The 18920-nt window shown below is 46.2% G+C and overlaps 1 protein-coding gene across 6 annotated transcripts in view; it reads left to right on the top strand.

Moving 5' to 3' along the window:
- The window catches only part of STXBP5L (syntaxin binding protein 5L), a 376217-nt gene that overhangs the window by 283287 nt on the left and 74010 nt on the right, over positions 1-18920 (top strand). For all 6 annotated transcript variants that reach the window (XM_068270954.1, XM_068270953.1, XM_068270957.1 and 3 more), the window contains exons 16-18: positions 9651-9829; positions 16146-16271; positions 18124-18275. In XM_068270954.1, coding sequence (XP_068127055.1) covers positions 9651-9829; positions 16146-16271; positions 18124-18275 — 457 coding nt within the window. The remainder of the gene's footprint in view (positions 1-9650; positions 9830-16145; positions 16272-18123; positions 18276-18920) is intronic.

The raw sequence follows: 18920 nt of genomic DNA, 5'->3' as shown, positions 1-18920 counted from the left end.
GTTAGTTTCTTGCAGTGTGTTTCAGTTTTGGGGAGTTGTGTTTGCCGTTAGTTTCTCGCAGTGTATTTTAGTTTTGGGAAGAAGAGTTTTCTGTTAGTTTCTTGCAGTGTGTTTCAGTTTTGGGAAGTTGTGTTTGCTGTTAGTTTCTTGCAGTGTATTTTAGTTTTGGGAAGTTGTGTTTGCTGTTAGTTTCTTGCAGTGTGTTTTAGTTTTGGGAAGTTGTGTTTGCCGTTAGTTTCTCGTGGTGTGTTTTAGTTTTGGGAAGTTGTGTTTGCTGTTAGTTTCTCGCAGTGTGTTTTAGGTTTGGGAAGTTGTGTTTGCCGTTAGTTTCTCGCGGTGTGTTTTAGTTTTGGGAAGTTGTGTTTGCTGTTAGTTTCTCGCTGTGTGTTTTAGTTTTGGGAAGTTGTGTTTGCCGTTAGTTTCTCTCAGTGTGTTTTTGTGTTTTGGGAAGTTTTGTTTGCCGATAGTTTCTCGCGGTGTGTTTCAGTTTTGCGAAGTTGTGTTTGCTGTTAGTTTCTCGCGGTGTGTTTCAGTTTTGGGAAGTTGTGTTTGCCGTTAATTTCTCGCTGTGTGTTTTAGTTTTGCGAAGTTGTGTTTGCTGTTAGTTTCTCGCTGTGTGTTTTAGTTTTGCGAAGTTGTGTTTGCCGTTAGTTTCTTGCAGTGTGTTTCAGTTTTGCGAAGTTGTGTTTGCTGTTAGTTTCTTGCAGTGTGTTTTAGTTTTGGGAAGTTGTGTTTGCTGTTAGTTTCTCGCAGTGTGTTTTAGTTTTGGGAAGTTTTGTTTGCTGTTAGTTTCTTGCGGTGTGTTTCAGTTTTGGGAGTTGTGTTTGCTGTTAGTTTCTTGCTGTGTGTTTTAGTTTTGCGAAGTTGTGTTTGCTGTTAGTTTCTCGCGGTGTGTTTCAGTTTTGGGAAGTTGTGTTTGCTGTTAGTTTCTCGCGGTGTGTTTATAGTTTTGGGAAGTTGTGTTTGCCGTTAGTTTCTCGCCGTGTGTTTTAGTTTTGCGAAGTTGTGTTTGCCGTTAGTTTCTTGCAGTGTGTTTTAGTTTTGGGAAATTGTGTTTGCTGTTAGTTTCTTGCGGTGTGTTTTAGTTTTGCGAAGTTGTGTTTGCTGTTAGTTTCTCGCGGTGTGTTTCAGTTTTGGGAAGTTGTGTTTGCTGTTAGTTTCTTGCAGTGTGTTTCATTTTTTGGGGAGTTGTGTTTGCCGTTAGTTTCTCGCAGTGTATTTTAGTTTTGGGAAGAAGAGTTTGCTGTTAGTTTCTTGCAGTGTGTTTCAGTTTTGGGAAGTTGTGTTTGCTGTTAGTTTCTTGCAGTGTGTTTTAGTTTTGGGAAGTTGTGTTTGCTGTTAGTTTCTCGCGGTGTGTTTATAGTTTTGGGAAGTTGTGTTTGCCGTTAGTTTCTCGCGGTGTGTTTTAGTTTTGGGAAGTTTTGTTTGCCGTTAGGTTCTTGCAGTGTGTTTTAGTTTTGGGAAGTTGTGTTTGCTGTTAGTTTCTTGCAGTGTGTTTTACTTTTGGGAAGTTGTGTTTGCCGTTAGTTTCTCGCGGTGTGTTTTAGTTTGGGGAAGTAGAGTTTGCTGTTAGTTTCTTGCAGTGTGTTTTAGGTTTGGGAAGTTGTGTTTGCCGTTAGTTTCTCGCGGTGTGTTTTAGTTTTGGGAAGTTGTGTTTGCTGTTAGTTTCTCGCTGTGTGTTTTAGTTTTGGGAAGTTGTGTTTGCCGTTAGTTTCTCTCAGTGTGTTTTTGTGTTTTGGGAAGTTTTGTTTGCCGTTAGTTTCTCGCGGTGTGTTTCAGTTTTGCGAAGTTGTGTTTGCTGTTAGTTTCTCGCGGTGTGTTTCAGTTTTGGGAAGTTGTGTTTGCCGTTAGTTTCTCGCTGTGTGTTTTAGTTTTGCGAAGTTGTGTTTGCTGTTAGTTTCTCGCTGTGTGTTTTAGTTTTGCGAAGTTGTGTTTGCCGTTAGTTTCTTGCAGTGTGTTTCAGTTTTGCGAAGTTGTGTTTGCTGTTAGTTTCTTGCAGTGTGTTTCAGTTTTGCGAAGTTGTGTTTGCTGTTAGTTTCTTGCAGTGTGTTTTAGTTTTGGGAAGTTGTGTTTGCTGTTAGTTTCTCGCAGTGTGTTTTAGTTTTGGGAAGTTTTGTTTGCTGTTAGTTTCTTGCGGTGTGTTTCAGTTTTGGGAGTTGTGTTTGCTGTTAGTTTCTCGCGGTGTGTTTTAGTTTTGGGAAGTTGTGTTTGCTGTTAGTTTCTCGCGGTGTGTTTATAGTTGTGGGAAGTTGTGTTTGCCGTTAGTTTCTCGCGGTGTGTTTATAGTTTTGGGGAGTTGTGTTTGCCGTTAGTTTCTCGCTGTGTGTTTTAGTTTTGGGAAGTTGTATTTGCCGTTAGTTTCTCGCAGTGTGTTTTAGTTTTGGGAAGTTGTGTTTGCCGTTAGTTTCTTGCAGTGTGTTTTAGTTTTGGGAAGTTGTGTTTGCCGTTAGTTTCTCGCGGTGTGTTTTAGTTTTGGGAAGTTGTGTTTGCTGTTAGTTTCTCACAGTGTGTTTTAGTTTTGGGAAGTTGTGTTTGCTGTTAGTTTCTCGCAGTGTGTTTTAGTTTTGGGAAGTTGTGTTTGCTGTTAGTTTCTCACAGTGTGTTTTAGTTTTGGGAAGTTGCGTTTGGCTGTCTCAGGAGACGGTGAATGTCACAAGGCTCTCAGGTTGCTGTTATTTAATGCCAGGTGACAGAATACAGATACAATTATGTTATAGACCTTATCCCAGTAATCTTCCATTTCTGATGCTCTTGTCCTGTTAATTAACTTATTGATTTCTTCCTCAGTGACTGACAAGTAACACGAATACCCAGACGAGACGTAGTGAGCTCACGGCAGCAGAGGTGTCTATTCATACAGCAGTGTGAGAAAGTATTAGACCCCCTTCCTGCTTTCTTATACAGGGGGGTCTGGAACATGCAGAGCAGTGCACAGAGGAAACCAATTACTAGAATTTGGTTCTCTCTACTTCCTGCATCGGCCAACTGCATCTGCTCTATACAGCTCCGGATGCAGGTCATGTGACACAGCGGGAGAGCAGCATCTGCTCTGTACGGCTCTGGATGCAGGTCATGTGACACAGCGGGAGAGCAGCATCTGCTCTGTATGGCTCCTGATGCAGGTCATGTGACATAACGGGAGAGCAGCATCTGCTCTGTACGGCTCTGGATGCAGGTCATATGACATAGCGGGAGAGCAGGATCTGCTCTGTACAGCTCCGGATGCGGGTCATGTGAGATAGCGGGAGAGCAGCATCTGCTCTGTACAGCTCCGGATGCAGGTCAGGTGAGATAGCGGGAGAGCAGCATCTGCTCTGTACAGCTCCGGATGCGGGTCTTGTGGCACAGTGGGAGAGCAGCATCTGCTCTGTACATCTCTGGATGCGGGTCATGTGACATAGCGGGAGAGCAGCATCTGCTCTGTACAGCTCCGGATGCGGGTCATGTGACACAGCAGGAGAGCAGCATCTGCTCTATACAGCTCCAGATGCAGGTCATGTGACACTGCGGGAGAGCAGCATCTGCTCTGTATGGCTCTGGATGCAGGTCAGGTGACACAGTGGGAAAGCAGCATCTGCTCTGTACGGTTACTGATGCAGGTCAGGTGACACAGCGGGAGAGCAGCATCTGCTCTGTACATCTCTGGATGCGGGTCATGTGACACAGCGGGAGAGCAGCACCTGCTCTGTACGGCTACTGATGCAAGTCATGTGACACACCGAGAGCCATAGGAATAGGAAACTAGCAGTGAAGAGGACCGGTGCAGTGTCTGATCGTGCTACCCTAGTGCTGCCTTCCGGCCTTCCACTGAGGCATGCTCAGTGGAAACTTGAAACAAATGACCCCAAATATGCTGGTCTCCTCCAGGAGAAACATGCTGCCGTTTGCTCACTCACCTCCTTCCTACAGGCAGAGCCACACCCCTTTACAGAGCCACACCCCCTTATCTCATGTGGCTGTGCAGTGACACACATAGCTCCCAGCTATCCCTTTTTTTCGGAGGGACAGTCCCTTATTCTCCCTCATATGTCCCTCTTTCAGGACTCATTGACAGATCTGTGTAAATATGTGTATTTTTCTACTGAAAAGTGTGATTCATTCTAAACTTTATTCCCATCCTCGCAATTAAATTATTTTTTTCTCCAAACATTCATGTGAAGGAAAGGTAGAAGTGATGCAGAAATGACCAGCGTGGTTTGAATGATAAAACTATGCCTTTTGCTTATGAATCTGGGGTTTTAGAGGTGTGGCAAGGGTGTGTCTGGAGGTGTGGCATGGGTGTGTCCAGAGGTGTGGCAAGGGGTGTGTCTGAAGGTGGGGCAGGTTTGTGTCTTAAAGGTGTCCTTCGTTCTTATGTCAGAATGTTGGGAGGCATGGAGACAGTCATGTAGTTAGATAGCCCTAGCTTTCACAAACAAAGGATGCAAGGGATGGCCATCTATATATATAAAATCGTGTGTGTGTGTGTGTGTGTGTGTGTGTGTGTGTGTGTGTGTGTGTGTGTGTGTGTGTGTGTGTGTGTGTGTGTGTGTGTGTGTGTGTGTGTGTGTGTGTGTGTGTGTGTGTGTGTGTGTGTGTGTGTGTGTGTGTGTGTGTGTGTGTGTGTGTGTGTGTGTGTGTGTGTGTGTGTGTGTGTGCCGCGATCACGCGAAAACGGCTTGACCGATTTGAACGAAACTTGGTATACAGATCCCTTACTACCTGGGATGATATGTTCTGGGGGTCTCGCGGGCCCCCTGCACACCTGGGCGGAGCTACAAACAGCCAATCAGATTTCACCCATTCATGTCAATGGAAAAACTGTAAAAGGCTGCCATTCTCACAGTAATTAAGCCAGAGTCCCCACACTTGGCACAGTTGGTCACTTGGTGACCGAGGTTACAAATCCAGGAAAAGTGGGCGGAGCATAAAACAGCCAATCAAATTTCAGCCGTTCATTTTAAATGGGAAAATGTAAACTGCAGCCATTCTTAGACTGTTAATCGCAGGGTTCTCAAACTTGGCACACTTGGTCACTGGGCGAATGTGATTAAGATTCAACAAAAAGGGTGGAGCCTACAACAGCCAATCAAAATTCACCTATTCATTTTCAAGGGTAACATTTAAACTGCTGCTATTATTACACTTTTAATGGCAGAGGCTTCAAACTTGCTACACTCGGTCATTGGGCGACTGGGGTCCAAATTCACTAAAGGGGCAGGGCCACATACAGCCAATCAGATTTTCTTGGTGGATAAACTGCTTCCATTCACACATTTTTGATGCCAGGAACCTGACAGCTCACAAACTTGGTCATTGAGTGACTGTGTGTCAAGGTTACACAAAGTGGGCGGAGCCAAAACAACTTTTACTGGGAAAATATGAACTGCAGCCATTCTTACACCGTTAATGGCAGGGTTCTCAAACTTTGCACAGTTGGTCATTGGATGACAGATTAAGATTTTGGAAGGTGGGTGGAGCCTACAACAGCCAATAAAAATTCACCTTTTGATTTTCAAAGGGAATATTGAATTTGCTACCATTCTCTTATACTGTTAAAAGCAGATGCCTCAAACCTGGTACAGTTGGTCACTGGGTGACTAGGGTCCAAATTCAGGAGGGGGGCAGAGCCACAAACAGACAGATTTGTTTATTTTTCATTGGGAATATACAAAGTATTGATACCAAGGACCCCAAAGCTGAACAACTTGATAATTGAGTGACTGTATGTCAAGGTTAGAAAAAGTGGGCGGTGCCAACAACTTCATTTTTTACATTGCAGGGTTCCCAAACTTTACACAATTGGCCACTGGGTGACTGGGATGAATATTCAGAAATGTGGGTGGAGCCTACAACAGCCAATCAAAATGTACCTATTGATTTTCAAGGGGAATATTCACATTGCTACCATTCTTACACTGTTAGTGGCAGAGGCTTCAAACCTGATACAGTCAGTCATTGGGTGACTGGGGTCCAAATTCACTAAAGGGGTGGAGCCACAAACAGCCAATCAGATATGTTAGATTTATTTCAGCCATTCTGTTATTGGCAGGGTTCTCAAACATGACACAGTTGACCACTCGGTGACTGGGACTAATATTCAGAAAAGTGGGTGGAGCCTACAGCAGCCAATCAAAATTCGCCTTTTGATTTTCAAGGGGAATATTGAAACTGCAGCCATTGTCACACTATTAATAGCAGAGACCTCAAACCTGCTACAGTCGGTCGTTAAGTATTAGGGGTTCAAATTCAGTAAAGGGGCAGAGCCAAAAACAGCCAGATTTCTTTGCTGGATAAACTGCTTCCATTAGCACAATTTTGATGCCAGGAAACCAAAAGCTCACAAACTTGGTCATTGAGTAGTGACTGTGTGTCAAGGTTACAAAAAGTGGGTGGAGTTAAAAACAGATTTTTCTGGGAAATTGTAAACTGCAGCCCTTCTTCACTGTTAATGGCAGGGTTCTCAAACTTAGCATAGCTGGTTACTGGGTGACTGGGATTAATGTTCAGAAAAGTGGGTGGAACCTAAAAATGCCAATCAAAAATCACATGTCACTTTTCAAGGAGAATATTAAAATTGCTGCCATTTTTGCACTGTTAATGGCACAAGCCTCAAACCTGGTACAGTTGGTCATTGGGTCACTGAGGTTCAAATTCAGAAAAGGGGACAGAGTCACAAACAGTGAATCAGATTTGTTTCATTTCATGGGAAAATACAAATTATTGATGCCAAGGACCCCAAAGCTCACAAACTTGGACACTGAGTAGTGACTTTGTGTCCAGGTTACAAAAAGTGGGCGGAGCCAAAAACAAATTTCACTGGGAAAGTGTAAACTGCAGCCTTTCAATGTTTATTTCAGGGTTCCCAAACTTTGCCCAGATGGTCACTGAGTGACTGAGATTAATATTCAGGGAAGTGAGTGGAGCCTATAATAGCCAATCAAAATTCACCTGTTGATTTTCAAGGGGAATATTTAAATTGCTGCCATTTTTATACTGTTAATAGCAGATGCCTCAAACCTGCTACAGTTGGTCATTGGGTGACTGGGGTTCAAATGCTGGAGAGGGGCGGAGCCACAAACAGCCTATCTGATTTGTTTAATTTCTATGGGAATATGCAAATTATTGATGCCAAGGACCCCAAAGCTCACAAACTTGGTCATTGAGTGTTTGTGTGTTAGGGTTAGAAAATGGGCGGAGCCAACACCAGTCAAATACATACACAGGCAACGCCGGGTCATCAGTGGGTGGAGACAAATACAACTTTCACTGGGAAAATGTATACTGCAGCCATTCTTACACTGTTAATGGCAGGGTTTTTAAACTTTGCACAGTTGGTCACTGGGTGACTGGGATTAATATTCAGAAAAGTGGGTGGAGCCTACAAAAGTGAATCAGACTTCACCTGTTGCTTTTCAAGGGGAATATTTAATTGCTACCATTCTTGCACTGTTAATGGCACAGGCCTCAAACCTGGTACAGTTGGTTATTGGGTGACTGGGGTTCAAATTCAGAAAAGGGGGTGGAGCCACACACAGTCAATCAGATTTGTTTCATTTCAATGCAGATTATTGATGCCAAAGACCGCAAAGCTCACAAACTTGGTCAGTGAGTAATTGTGTGTTAGGGTTAGAAAAAGTATGCGGAGCCAACACCAGCCAAATACATACCTGGGCAACGCCGGGCAATCAGCTAGTAACAAATAAATAACTCAACATAACTTCAACCTTGTCCCTACTCTACAGAGCAGGATTATCCACAAGGCAACCTAGGTAGGTGCCTGGGTCCTAAAGGTTATCAAGGGACCAACGGCTACCTTCTCTGACACCTTTTACCAACTTAGATTTCCCTGGGCCCCATTTCATCTTAATCATTCTTTGCAGTATTTTACCATAATGTTTTGTAGTCAGTTCCTGTCTGCACAGGAAGTGGGTAAAATTCTCCTCAGAGGGGACATCCACAGCAATATACCAGAGACATTTTAGGCCATTCCACTTTAAAACACAACACATTTGGATGGTGTTGGGTGTTTCCTGATTGTCGCACCTTCACCAGAGAAGCACCTCGCTATCTTCACGTGCGTCCTGCGGCGGGCATTACATGCATTGTTAGTTTGGTTTATGAACATCAGCGACTGATGAATGACACCTCAGAAACGTGCCGGATGCCTCTCTGAGGAGCAGCGCGGGAGTCCTGCCCAGTACTCTGCACAGCGTAATGTGTTCACACAGTATAAATGATAGAAATAAGTGCCGTAATAATAACATACAGTAACCCCAAGGCTGCCACTGACATAGAAGGTATACATCTCTTTATATCAGATAGCCACCCAGATACACATTACTGAGCCCATAGCAATGTATTATCCTAATCACATACTGAAATATACACCTAAGAGGGGCCATCAGTGATTGCGTAAATGATCGAATCATCGGCTACAGCGGCGTTCAGGTATGAAGGAGTCCCTTTATCGAGTACGCTTGTTATTGGCGCTGTTTTTTGGCACAAGTGGTGTTGATAATTAAAATATCTGTTGACAGACTTGCCCACACCTGCCCACAAAATAGTCTTTGAGTCAAGTGTTCAATTACTTTTAAGCCCCTGAAATGAAGGGATCGTGTTAAAGAAATGCTTTAGTTGCCTCATATTTTCATGCAATTCTTTTGCTCACCCCACTGAATTAAAAGCTGAAAGTCTGCCCTTCAACTGCATCTGAGCCGTTTCATTCATCATTCATTGTGGTAATGTACAGAACCAAAATGAGAAACAGTTGTCTCTGTCCAAATATCTGTGGCCCTAACTGTAGGATATAATGAATTGCATATGTAGTATGGGTAATAAATAGAACATTAGCAGCAAAGAAAAGAGTGCAGTGTTTGTAGTTTCAGTTATGTAGCTTTTTTTTTTTTTAATAACATTGCATCATTCAGTCACAGTTGCAGTTTATAATTCACACTCTGTCTTTTAAGCTGTAAAACAGAGCAGAGCTTATGACCCTTTGAATTTTCCTGCTGTAAAGCCTTAGGTCAATCTGTGTCTCACTGTTTCTTACCTGTTTAAGCTCTTCAGAAAACAGGACTGCCTTCCAAGCTGTGGACTAGCTCAGAGTAGCTCTTTTGCACAGATAAAACTCATTTTTTTTTAACTCTTCTTACACTGTAAAACAGAAAGGGACTTCACATAATTTCTTAGTAGGGCAAGTATCGTATGTGAATGTTTATCTCATCATGTCGCATAATATGCGACAAGAAATGTTTTCTCAGCTTATTTACAAAAACTCTTCCTTAAATCAAAGCAAGTGCCAGCTAGCAATTTGTTTCATCTCACTCTGAGTACTTTTCTGCTTGCTGGGGGCGGGGCAATGCCAACGGAGAAACGCGTCATCCATATTATCAGCTGATTGATTTGTGAGGCTCTGATTTGCTGCAGTCACTTCCTGCTTAGGCACATGATCATGACCAGCCAATCAGAGGTTCAGAAATCTTATGTGATCGAACCGATCCACCTGCCTCTCCACGTGTTCTGCTACAAAGCAGCAAAACTACTGAGTTTTATTAAAGAAAGGTGTAAAATCATCTCCTAGGAGAAATCTGAGGAGAACGTTTATTGAATCAGAATTCGACAGGTTCCTTGCTGGCTGTAGTGATATTTATTGCTGTTTTCTCTGGAAGTCCCTAGAGGTACGTCTGCAGAACGAGATTGATGACCTCATAACACCGGACCCCGACAGTGTCTCTCCCTTCCCGGAACCCACAAGCCAACCGCTGTCCCTGAAGAGTCGGACCCTGGCTGGCAGTGCCAACACCGTCATCACCGAGGGACCCCTGAAGGACAGCATACCATGCCTGAGGTAAGGTTATGTGTGAGGTATGACAGCATACCATGTCTGAGGTGAGGGTTACCATACATCCCCATGGAGACAGCACACCATGCCTGAGGTGAGGTTACCATACATCCCCATGTAGACAGCATACCATGTCTGAGGTGAGGTTACCATACATCCCCATGGAGACAGCATACCATGCCTGAGGTAAGGGGTTACCATACATCCCCATGGAGACAGCATACCATGTCTGAGGTGAGGTTACCATACATCCCCATGGAGACAGCATACCATGTCTGAGGTGAGGTTACCATACATCCCCATGGAGACAGCATACCATGCCTGAGGTGAGAGTTACCATACATCCCCATGGAGACAGCATACCATGCCTGAGGTGAGGTTACCATACATCCCCATGGAGACAGCACACCATGCCTGAGGTGAGGGTTACCATACATCCTCATGGAGACAGCATACCATGCCTGAGGTGAGGTTACCATACATGGCCATGGAGACAGCATTCCATGTCTGAGGTGAGGGTTACCATACATCCCCATGGAGACAGCATACCATGCCTGAGGTGAGGTTACCATACATCCCCATGGAGACAGCACACCATGCCTGAGGTGAGGGTTACCATACATCCTCATGGAGACATCATACCATGTCTGAGGTGAGGGTTACCATACATCCCCATGGAGACAGCATACCATGCCTGAGGTGAGGTTACCATACATCCCCATGTAGACAGCATACCATGCCTGAGGTGAGGGTTACCATACATCCCATGGAGACAGCATACCATGCATGAGGTGAGGTTACCATACATGGCCATGGAGACAGCATACCATGTGTGAGGTGAGGGTTACCATACATCCCCATGGAGACAGCATACCATGCCTGAGGTGAGGTTACCATACATCCCCATGGAGACAGCATACCATGTCTGAGGTGGGGGTTACCATACATCCCCATGGAGACAGCATACCATGCCTGAGGTGAGGGTTACCATACATCCTCATGGAGACAGCATACCATGCCTGAGGTGAGGGGTTACCATACATCCCCATGGAGACAGCATACCACGTGTGAGGTGAGGGGTTACCATACATCCCCATGGAGACAGCATACCATGTGTGAGGTGAGGGTTACCATACATCCCCATGGAGACAGCATACCATGCATGAGGTGAGGGTTACCATACATTACCATGGAGACAGCATTCCATGCCTGAGGTGAGGGTTACCCTACATCCCCAAGGAGACAGCATACCATGTCTGAGGTGAGGGTTACCATACATGGCCATTTAGACAACATACCATGCCTGAGGTGAGGTTACCATACATGGCCATGGAGACAGCATTCCATGTCTGAGGTGAGGGTTACCATACATCCCCATGGAGACAGCATACCATGCCTGAGGTGAGGTTACCATACATCCCCATGGAGACAGCACACCATGCCTGAGGTGAGGGTTACCATACATCCCCATGGAGACAGCACACCATGCCTGAGGTGAGGGTTACCATACATCCTCATGGAGACATCATACCATGTCTGAGGTGAGGGTTACCATACATCCCCATGGAGACAGCATACCATGCCTGAGGTGAGGTTACCATACATCCCCATGGAGACAGCATACCATGTCTGAGGTGGGGGTTACCATACATCCCATGGAGACAGCATACCATGCCTGAGGTGAGGGTTACCATACATCCTCATGGAGACAGCATACCATGCCTGAGGTGGGGTTACCATACATCCTCATGGAGACATCATACCATGTCTGAGGTGAGGTTACCATACATCCCCATGGAGACAGCATACCATGCCTGAGGTGAGGGGTTACCATACATTACCATGGAGACAGCATACCATGCCTGAGGTGAGGGTTACCATACATCCCCATGGAGACAGCATACCATGTCTGAGGTGAGGTTACCATACATCCCCATGGAGACAGCATACCATGCCTGAGGTGAGGGGTTACCATACATTACCATGGAGACAGCATACCATGCCTGAGGTGAGGGTTACCATACATCCCCATGGAGACAGCATACCATGTCTGAGGTGAGGGTTACCATACATCCCCATGGAGACAGCATACCATGCATGAGGTGAGGGTTACCATACATCCCCATGGAGACAGCATACCATGCCTGAGGTGAGGGTTACCATAGATGCCCATGGAGACAGCATACCATGCCTGAGGTGAGGATTACCATGTGGTTGCAGGAGTGGTGAGGTGAGTGGTTGCACAAGAAGCAAGTTACACTCCAGTTGCATGTTTTTAGCACTGTCGTTTGTCTTGTGTGCCAATCAATTGTCCTCTCCTCTTTCTTGTGTAGATTAGGGGACCCAGCAGAAAAACTAGACAAGCTCCACTTTTTTATGTGTTTAACTCATAAGGAGTTTTGTCTGTTTTCCCTCCTTTCTTCCCCAGAAACTGGTTGTGATCACGGTTTTATGAGTCAAACAGAAATCTGCCTTCTAAAGAGAAGGTGTTTGCAATAATTCAGGTTGGAGTGAGCAGATGATGTCTCCCACAATGCATCACTGCTGAATATGCAAATCATCTCTTTGTTCTCCCTGAAAGCTAAACATACCTCCAGAACCACTGGAATGCAATGATATTTAAGCTTGCTAATATTACAGAGCTAAACTAATGCAACATGCATGCAGACTGTTTCGGACCAACCAAGATTGTGTGCAGTGAGATTACATCGATTATCTGAGCTCGTGGCTGGTGTGGAAGAGGTTAATAGCAGTGCAGTTTGCAGCGATAGCGTGTATGATCGGTGTGGAATGGCCTTGAGATCGTGTACGAGGAGATTACAGCGATTATTTGAGCTTGCGGCTGGCGTGGAACAGGTTAATGGCGGTGCAGTTTGCCCTGTATGATAGCCGTGGCATGGTGTGGCCGCGTTATCGTTTGCGGTGAGATTGCAGCGGTTATCTGAGCTCATGGCTGGCGTGGAACAGGTGAATGGCGGTACAGATACGGTCCTGAGATTGTGTGCGGTGAGATTACAGCGGTTATCTGAGCTCATGGCTGGCGTGGAACAGGTTAATGGCGGTGCAGTTTGCCCTGTATGTTCAGCATGGCCGTGATATCGTGTGCGGTGAAATTACAGCCATTATCTGAGCTCATGGATGGTGTGGAACAGGTTAATGGCGGTACAGATACGGTCCTGAGATTGTGTGCGGTGAGATTACAGCGGTTATCTGAGCTCATGACTGGAGTGGAACAGGCTAATGGCGGTGCAGTTTGCCCTGTACATTCGCTGTGGAATGGCGCGGCCGCGATATCGTGTGCGGTGAGATTGTAGCGGTTATCGGAGCTCGTGGCTGGCGTGGAACAGGTTAATGGCGGTGCAGTTTGCTCTGAAAGTTCGCCGTGGAATGGCGCGGCCGCGTTATCGTGTGCGGTGAGATTGCAGCGGTTATCGGAGCTCGTGGCTCGCGTGGAACAGGTTAATGGCGGTGCAGTTTGCCCTGTACGTTCGCCCTGGAATGGCGCGGCCGCGATATCGTGTGCGGTGAGATTGCAGCGGTTATCGGAACTCGCGGCTGGCGTGGAACAGGTTAATGGCGGTGCAGTTTGCCCTGTACGTTCGCCTTGGAATGGCGCGGCCGCGATATCGTGTGCGGTGAGATTGCAGCGGTTATCGGAGCTTGCGGCTGGCGTGGAACAGGTTAATGGCGGTGCAGTTTGCCCTGTATGTTCGCTGTGGAGTGGGGCGGCCGCGTTATCGTGTGCAGTGAGATTGCAGCGGTTATCTGAGCTCGCGGCTGGCGTGGAACAGGTTAATGGCGGTGCAGTTCGCCCTTTACATTCGCCGTGGAATGGCGCGGCCGCGTTATCGTGTGCGGTAAGATTACAGCGATTATCTGAGCAGAGTAGCCCGATCTCCGCATCACACTGGCAGCCAGCAATGCGCGCCTCTGAAAAGCTATAATTTAATAGCAATTACAGTATTACTCGCAGAGCTCTGCTTACAAAAGACTTAGCGTATTTATAATTAACTGTGTTTCAGCGTTCCTCAATTTGTTGAAACAACAAGTCATTTTGTGTAATTCTAGGTTAGCGAGAGGATTTGGCGCTGGCATTCTGCAGAGGTCTGCACAACGCCTGATTATTCCGGAGAACGCAGCTCAATTAATGATGCACTTCAGCTAGGAAAGGGCATAAACCGTTTTGTTACGGATGATTAAACCCCCCCCCCCCCCCTGCCTGACGCATCCGCAGTCATATCACACGAGGCAGCAGTGCACATGAATTAACACGACCTGATGGCAGCACTCTGACGCTGCTCTCCCCAGCCAGGCATGTGACCGGGAACTTTACTCAGACAGAAGGAAAGTCCTGCTCATTGCTAGAAAACAAACCAAATACAGAATTGGCAATTACACTGACAAAGCATGATGTATAAAATGTATAATTCCAAGACACAAAAGGGTGGGAGAGCTCTGCCCTTGCGACCTTACAATCAAGTCTAAAGGAATGGGGGGGGGGGGGGACAAGAGGTGAGGTAGTGTGCATTATTCAGACCTAGAAGGCAGTGTGTTTTAGGATATCTAGTAGGACTTCTGTCGCGAAAACCTTAAAGGTTAAAATACATGTTAATATATACAAATAAGGAGCACATTTCCTCCGGAGTTAAATGAGCCATAAATGACTTTTCTCCTATGTTGCTGTCACTTACAGAAAGTAGTAGAAATCTGCCATTACCGACGGATTTTGGACTAGCCCATTTTCTCATAGGGGGGTTCTCAGGGTTTTCTTTACTTTTAAAAGCACTTAGTGAATGGCAGTTTCTCTATCCAACTGCCAAAAAAGTGTTCAGAGAGCAGGGAGGCTGGCCAGCATCATTGTATAAATCTTTTTCAGGAAGTGCCTTTATAAAGAATAAAGGCCATGTTGAGAATCCCCCATGAAGAGCTGGACTAACCCAAAACCTGTCGGTAATGTCAGATTTTTACCACCTACTGTAAGTGACAGCAACATAGGAGAAAAGTCATTAATGGCTCATTTTACTCAGGAAGAAATGTACTTCTTGTTAGGGATGCTCAAATACGGATCCGGGAGACACCTGGATAGTTGCTATCCGGATATCTCCTAGTAAACCTGTGCGGTGTGGTCAAGCTTACCTGTCTGACGTCTTCTTCGTCCGTCCCTCATCGCCTCCCATGATGCGGTCCTCGCGCATCACGTGACTACAAACACTTCCTCTTTCAACCCGGAAGGAGGAAGTGTTTGTAGTCATGTGACGCGCGTATAACGAATCGTGGGAGGCGCCAGGGATGGAGGAAGAAGACGTCAGACAGGTAAGCTTGACCACCCCGCACAGGTTTACTGGGAGATATCCGGATAGCAACTATCCGGGTGTCTCCCGGATCCGGATTTGAGCAGCCCTACTTATTATTTGTATATGTTTTAAATTTTAAGATTTTCGCAACAGTTTCTCTTTAAGCCAGAGTGCAGAACAGTTACGTGAAACAAAATAGGAGAAACCTTAAAGTGGTATGACACTCAGCATTTCTTTTTTTGCTCTGAAAGATTATTTACACCATAAAATCTACTACCACAATACAATTTGTAGCTGAACAGCATTCAAACAGTTAAACACAGCACTTTGTTCTTCAGTGGAAAGCTCCGGAAAGCTTCTTGCTGCATCCAAAGAGCTGATAACAATATCCTTTGTTTACAGTCCTTCATTCTGCTACATTCCTAGCTGTGCTGAAAATGAGCTCTCTCTGCTGTATAAGCGATCACTAGATAGATTTCAATATATGAATACATCAGTTATGCAATAAAATGCAATGGCAGCTTTCAGAGCAGATAAACGGTAGTTTGGGAATTTGTAAACGGACAATATTGACAACAAATGTTTGTGTTGTGAGTAGTAATGAGGATTTTGAGTAGTGAACAGTGACTTAATAATATTATTATCATTATTATGTTTTATTTATTTAACAGCAACATATTCCGTGGCAGTGTACAGTTGTCAGTACACAGTACATTCAGCTCCATCAAAACAGCAGCTAATCAGCACAGTGTGTAAATTGTATAGAGGAGGAGCATACAGTATCTGTACACATTGTACAGCAGTGATTAGGATGTGCAGACTGCCATTAGCAACCACAAATCAAGATGAACAACAGCACAAGGCCTAGAAGACTTACTGGTACACAGTACTGGGTAGATAATGTAAGAGTGACACCTACAGGCCGGAGGCAGGAACACCATAGAATGTGACCTCATTTGGGCCTTAACAGATCACAGTACAGATTGCACTGCTATATAGATATATTATAATGAGTTCTTCCTGCGCAGTGTGAAGAGCCGGCCGGTGAGGATGCCCCCCGGATACCAGGCAGATCTTGTGGTCCAGCTTGTGTGGGTAGACGGGGAGCCGCCGCAGCAGATCACCAGCCTGGCACTGAGCTCCGCCTTCGGCATGTGAGTATGGCGACAGGGCAATGGCATGTAACTGTTCCCATAGGCTCCTGTATACGGAGAGTAGCGGCCTGTGCTGTATTATGTGTGATCACAGCCAGCTGGAGGTTATAGCATAGAGTCCCCACTGCTTAAAGGACAACTGCAGTGAGAACAATATGGAGGCTGCCATATTTATTTCTTGTTAAACAATACCAGTCGCCTGGCAACCCTGCCGGTCTCTTTGGCTGCAGTAGTGTCTGAATAACACCAGAAACAAGCATGCAGCTAATCCTGTCAGAACTGACAATAATATAAGAAACAGCTGATCTGCTGCATGCTTGTTCAGGGGCTATGGCTATAAGTATTAGAGGCAGAGGATCAGCAGGACTGCATGGCAACTGGTATTGTTTAAAAGGAAATAAATATGGCCGCCTCCATACCCCTCTCACTACAGTTGTCCTCTGAGTCTATAGCAACCCTGAACAGTCTAAAGCGACAGGTCTAAAGAGACAGGTCTGAACAGTTATAACATGAACCTCCCCATAAGATTAATTTGTACTACAGTGCGCCCTGTGGCGGGGGGGGGGGGGGAGGGAATAAGGGTCGGGACGAGTGTCATTACTCACCTATGGAGGGCTACGCCTCTTACCCCCCCTCCCCATATGGAGTTTGCCATCTTCGACACAGTCTGCAGCTCCTGTCTGCTGCAAAGCATCTTGGGAGATGTAGTCTGTTGATGTGGGTACTCCCAGCATGCATTGCTGAGGTCTGAGACGCATGACGCCAACGTGGGATCTTCAAACTGTGGTTATCCCAGGGGAATGGGGCAGACCGGGGGGAGTGGAGGTGAGAGGAACAGCCTCCACTAAGTGAGTAATGGTGCTCACCCCAACAGTCACGCCAAACACCCCCCCCCCCCACACACACACACACGCACACACACACTGCATACATACACACACACACGCACACACTGCACATACACACACACACACACCACCACGCACACACACACACACACGCACACGCACACACACACACACACACACACACACACACACACACACACACACACACACACACACACACACACACACACACACTGTACACACACACACACACACACACACACACCGCACGCACGCACGCACGCACGCACGCACACACGCACACACGCACACACACACTGCACACACATACACATGCACACACACCACCACACACACACACACCACCACACACGCACACGCACACACACACACACACTGTGCACACGCACACGCACACACTGTACACACACACACTGTACACACACACACTGTATTATGACCCTTCCTTATGCGGGAGTTGATTGTATAGTTTTTCAGGTTCAGGTGCATGAGCGTTAAGGACTGGAGCACCCTCTACAGTTCTGACCTCTATGCATTCTGCTCCACCTATGTAGGATAAGGCCAGAAGGTTCTGCAGTCTAGGACTATTCGAGAACATGAACACTAAAGCAATGACTGTGGCCAGGAGTGCAGAGATGCTGCTCTGACTCAGGGGCTGTTGCCTTACACCTGTGCACTCTCTGTACTTCAAGCAGTCATTGTTGTTGGAATGCTAGCGTTTATTATTACAAGGGGCACAAGGGCACCAATGTCTGTATGATTAGCCTCCATCAGCTGAGCAATGTAAAGCTTGGTACACACCTCCAATTTTACCAGTTCCACTGGAGTATGAGAGCTTCCCTACACCATCTGTCATTTATTACTTCAAATCTGTTAGCCCTAAGCCCTCATACTGACTGGAGGTGGCGACATTGGCTAATTATTGGCCAATCAGAATTGAATGAGCGTACGCACTCTGAGCAGCTCAGTGTCTCTCTTTTCAGACTGGCGTTTGGGAACTGCACTGGATTGGCTGTTATAGATTACATCCAGAAGAGCATCTTGCTCAGCATGGGAACCATCGATCTGTACGGGACGAGCGATCCGTACCAGCGGCAGCCCCGCTCCCCCCGCAAGAGTAAGCAGTTCAACCCAGGTAGGTGAAATGGCGGGAACCACTGTCTGTCTGTCCAGCATGAACCTGCATGGGGCGGGGCCTCTCACTGAATGCCCACCAGCCGCGTTCAGTGTGTGAGTATCGTGCCATTACCGTCTGGTGATTCCATGAAATGCAGAGTATATGGTGACATGCCGCGCTCGGTGCAACCAATGACCGCGCTTCATTACACGCGACCTCCGTGCTGCCGCCCTGGTGGTTATACCAGCAAAGTACAGATATGACCCTCATAGCACTATTATTCTACTGACCGCTTCAGTAAGGTGATCATCACAAAACTGCGGCAATAGACAGGGCATGGCAATATTACCGTTACTACCGGCGGCATCATACCACGAGTTATGCTATCAGCGCGAGCGTTGCTATGGTAATGCGTGTTATGGCTCCTTAGTAACATTCATTACCGTAGCAAGGTTCACCCTACTGGAGTACCACAGGTCGCGCTAATAGCGTAACTCACGGTACAATGCTGCTGGTAGTAACAGTAATATTGCCCTGTCTGCGTGCAGCAATATTACCGCACTTCCGTGCATCAGCCCCAGTGCCTCATTATCTGGTTAAACTGCCAGTCATGCAGTTAGGATCACTGTAACAACACATAGCAGAATGTAAAACATAATTCAG

This window comes from Hyperolius riggenbachi, chromosome 2 (genome assembly GCF_040937935.1).
Source record: "Hyperolius riggenbachi isolate aHypRig1 chromosome 2, aHypRig1.pri, whole genome shotgun sequence".
In the NCBI taxonomy this organism is placed as follows: domain Eukaryota; kingdom Metazoa; phylum Chordata; class Amphibia; order Anura; family Hyperoliidae; genus Hyperolius; species Hyperolius riggenbachi.
This window is presented reverse-complemented; position numbering and strand designations above follow the sequence as displayed.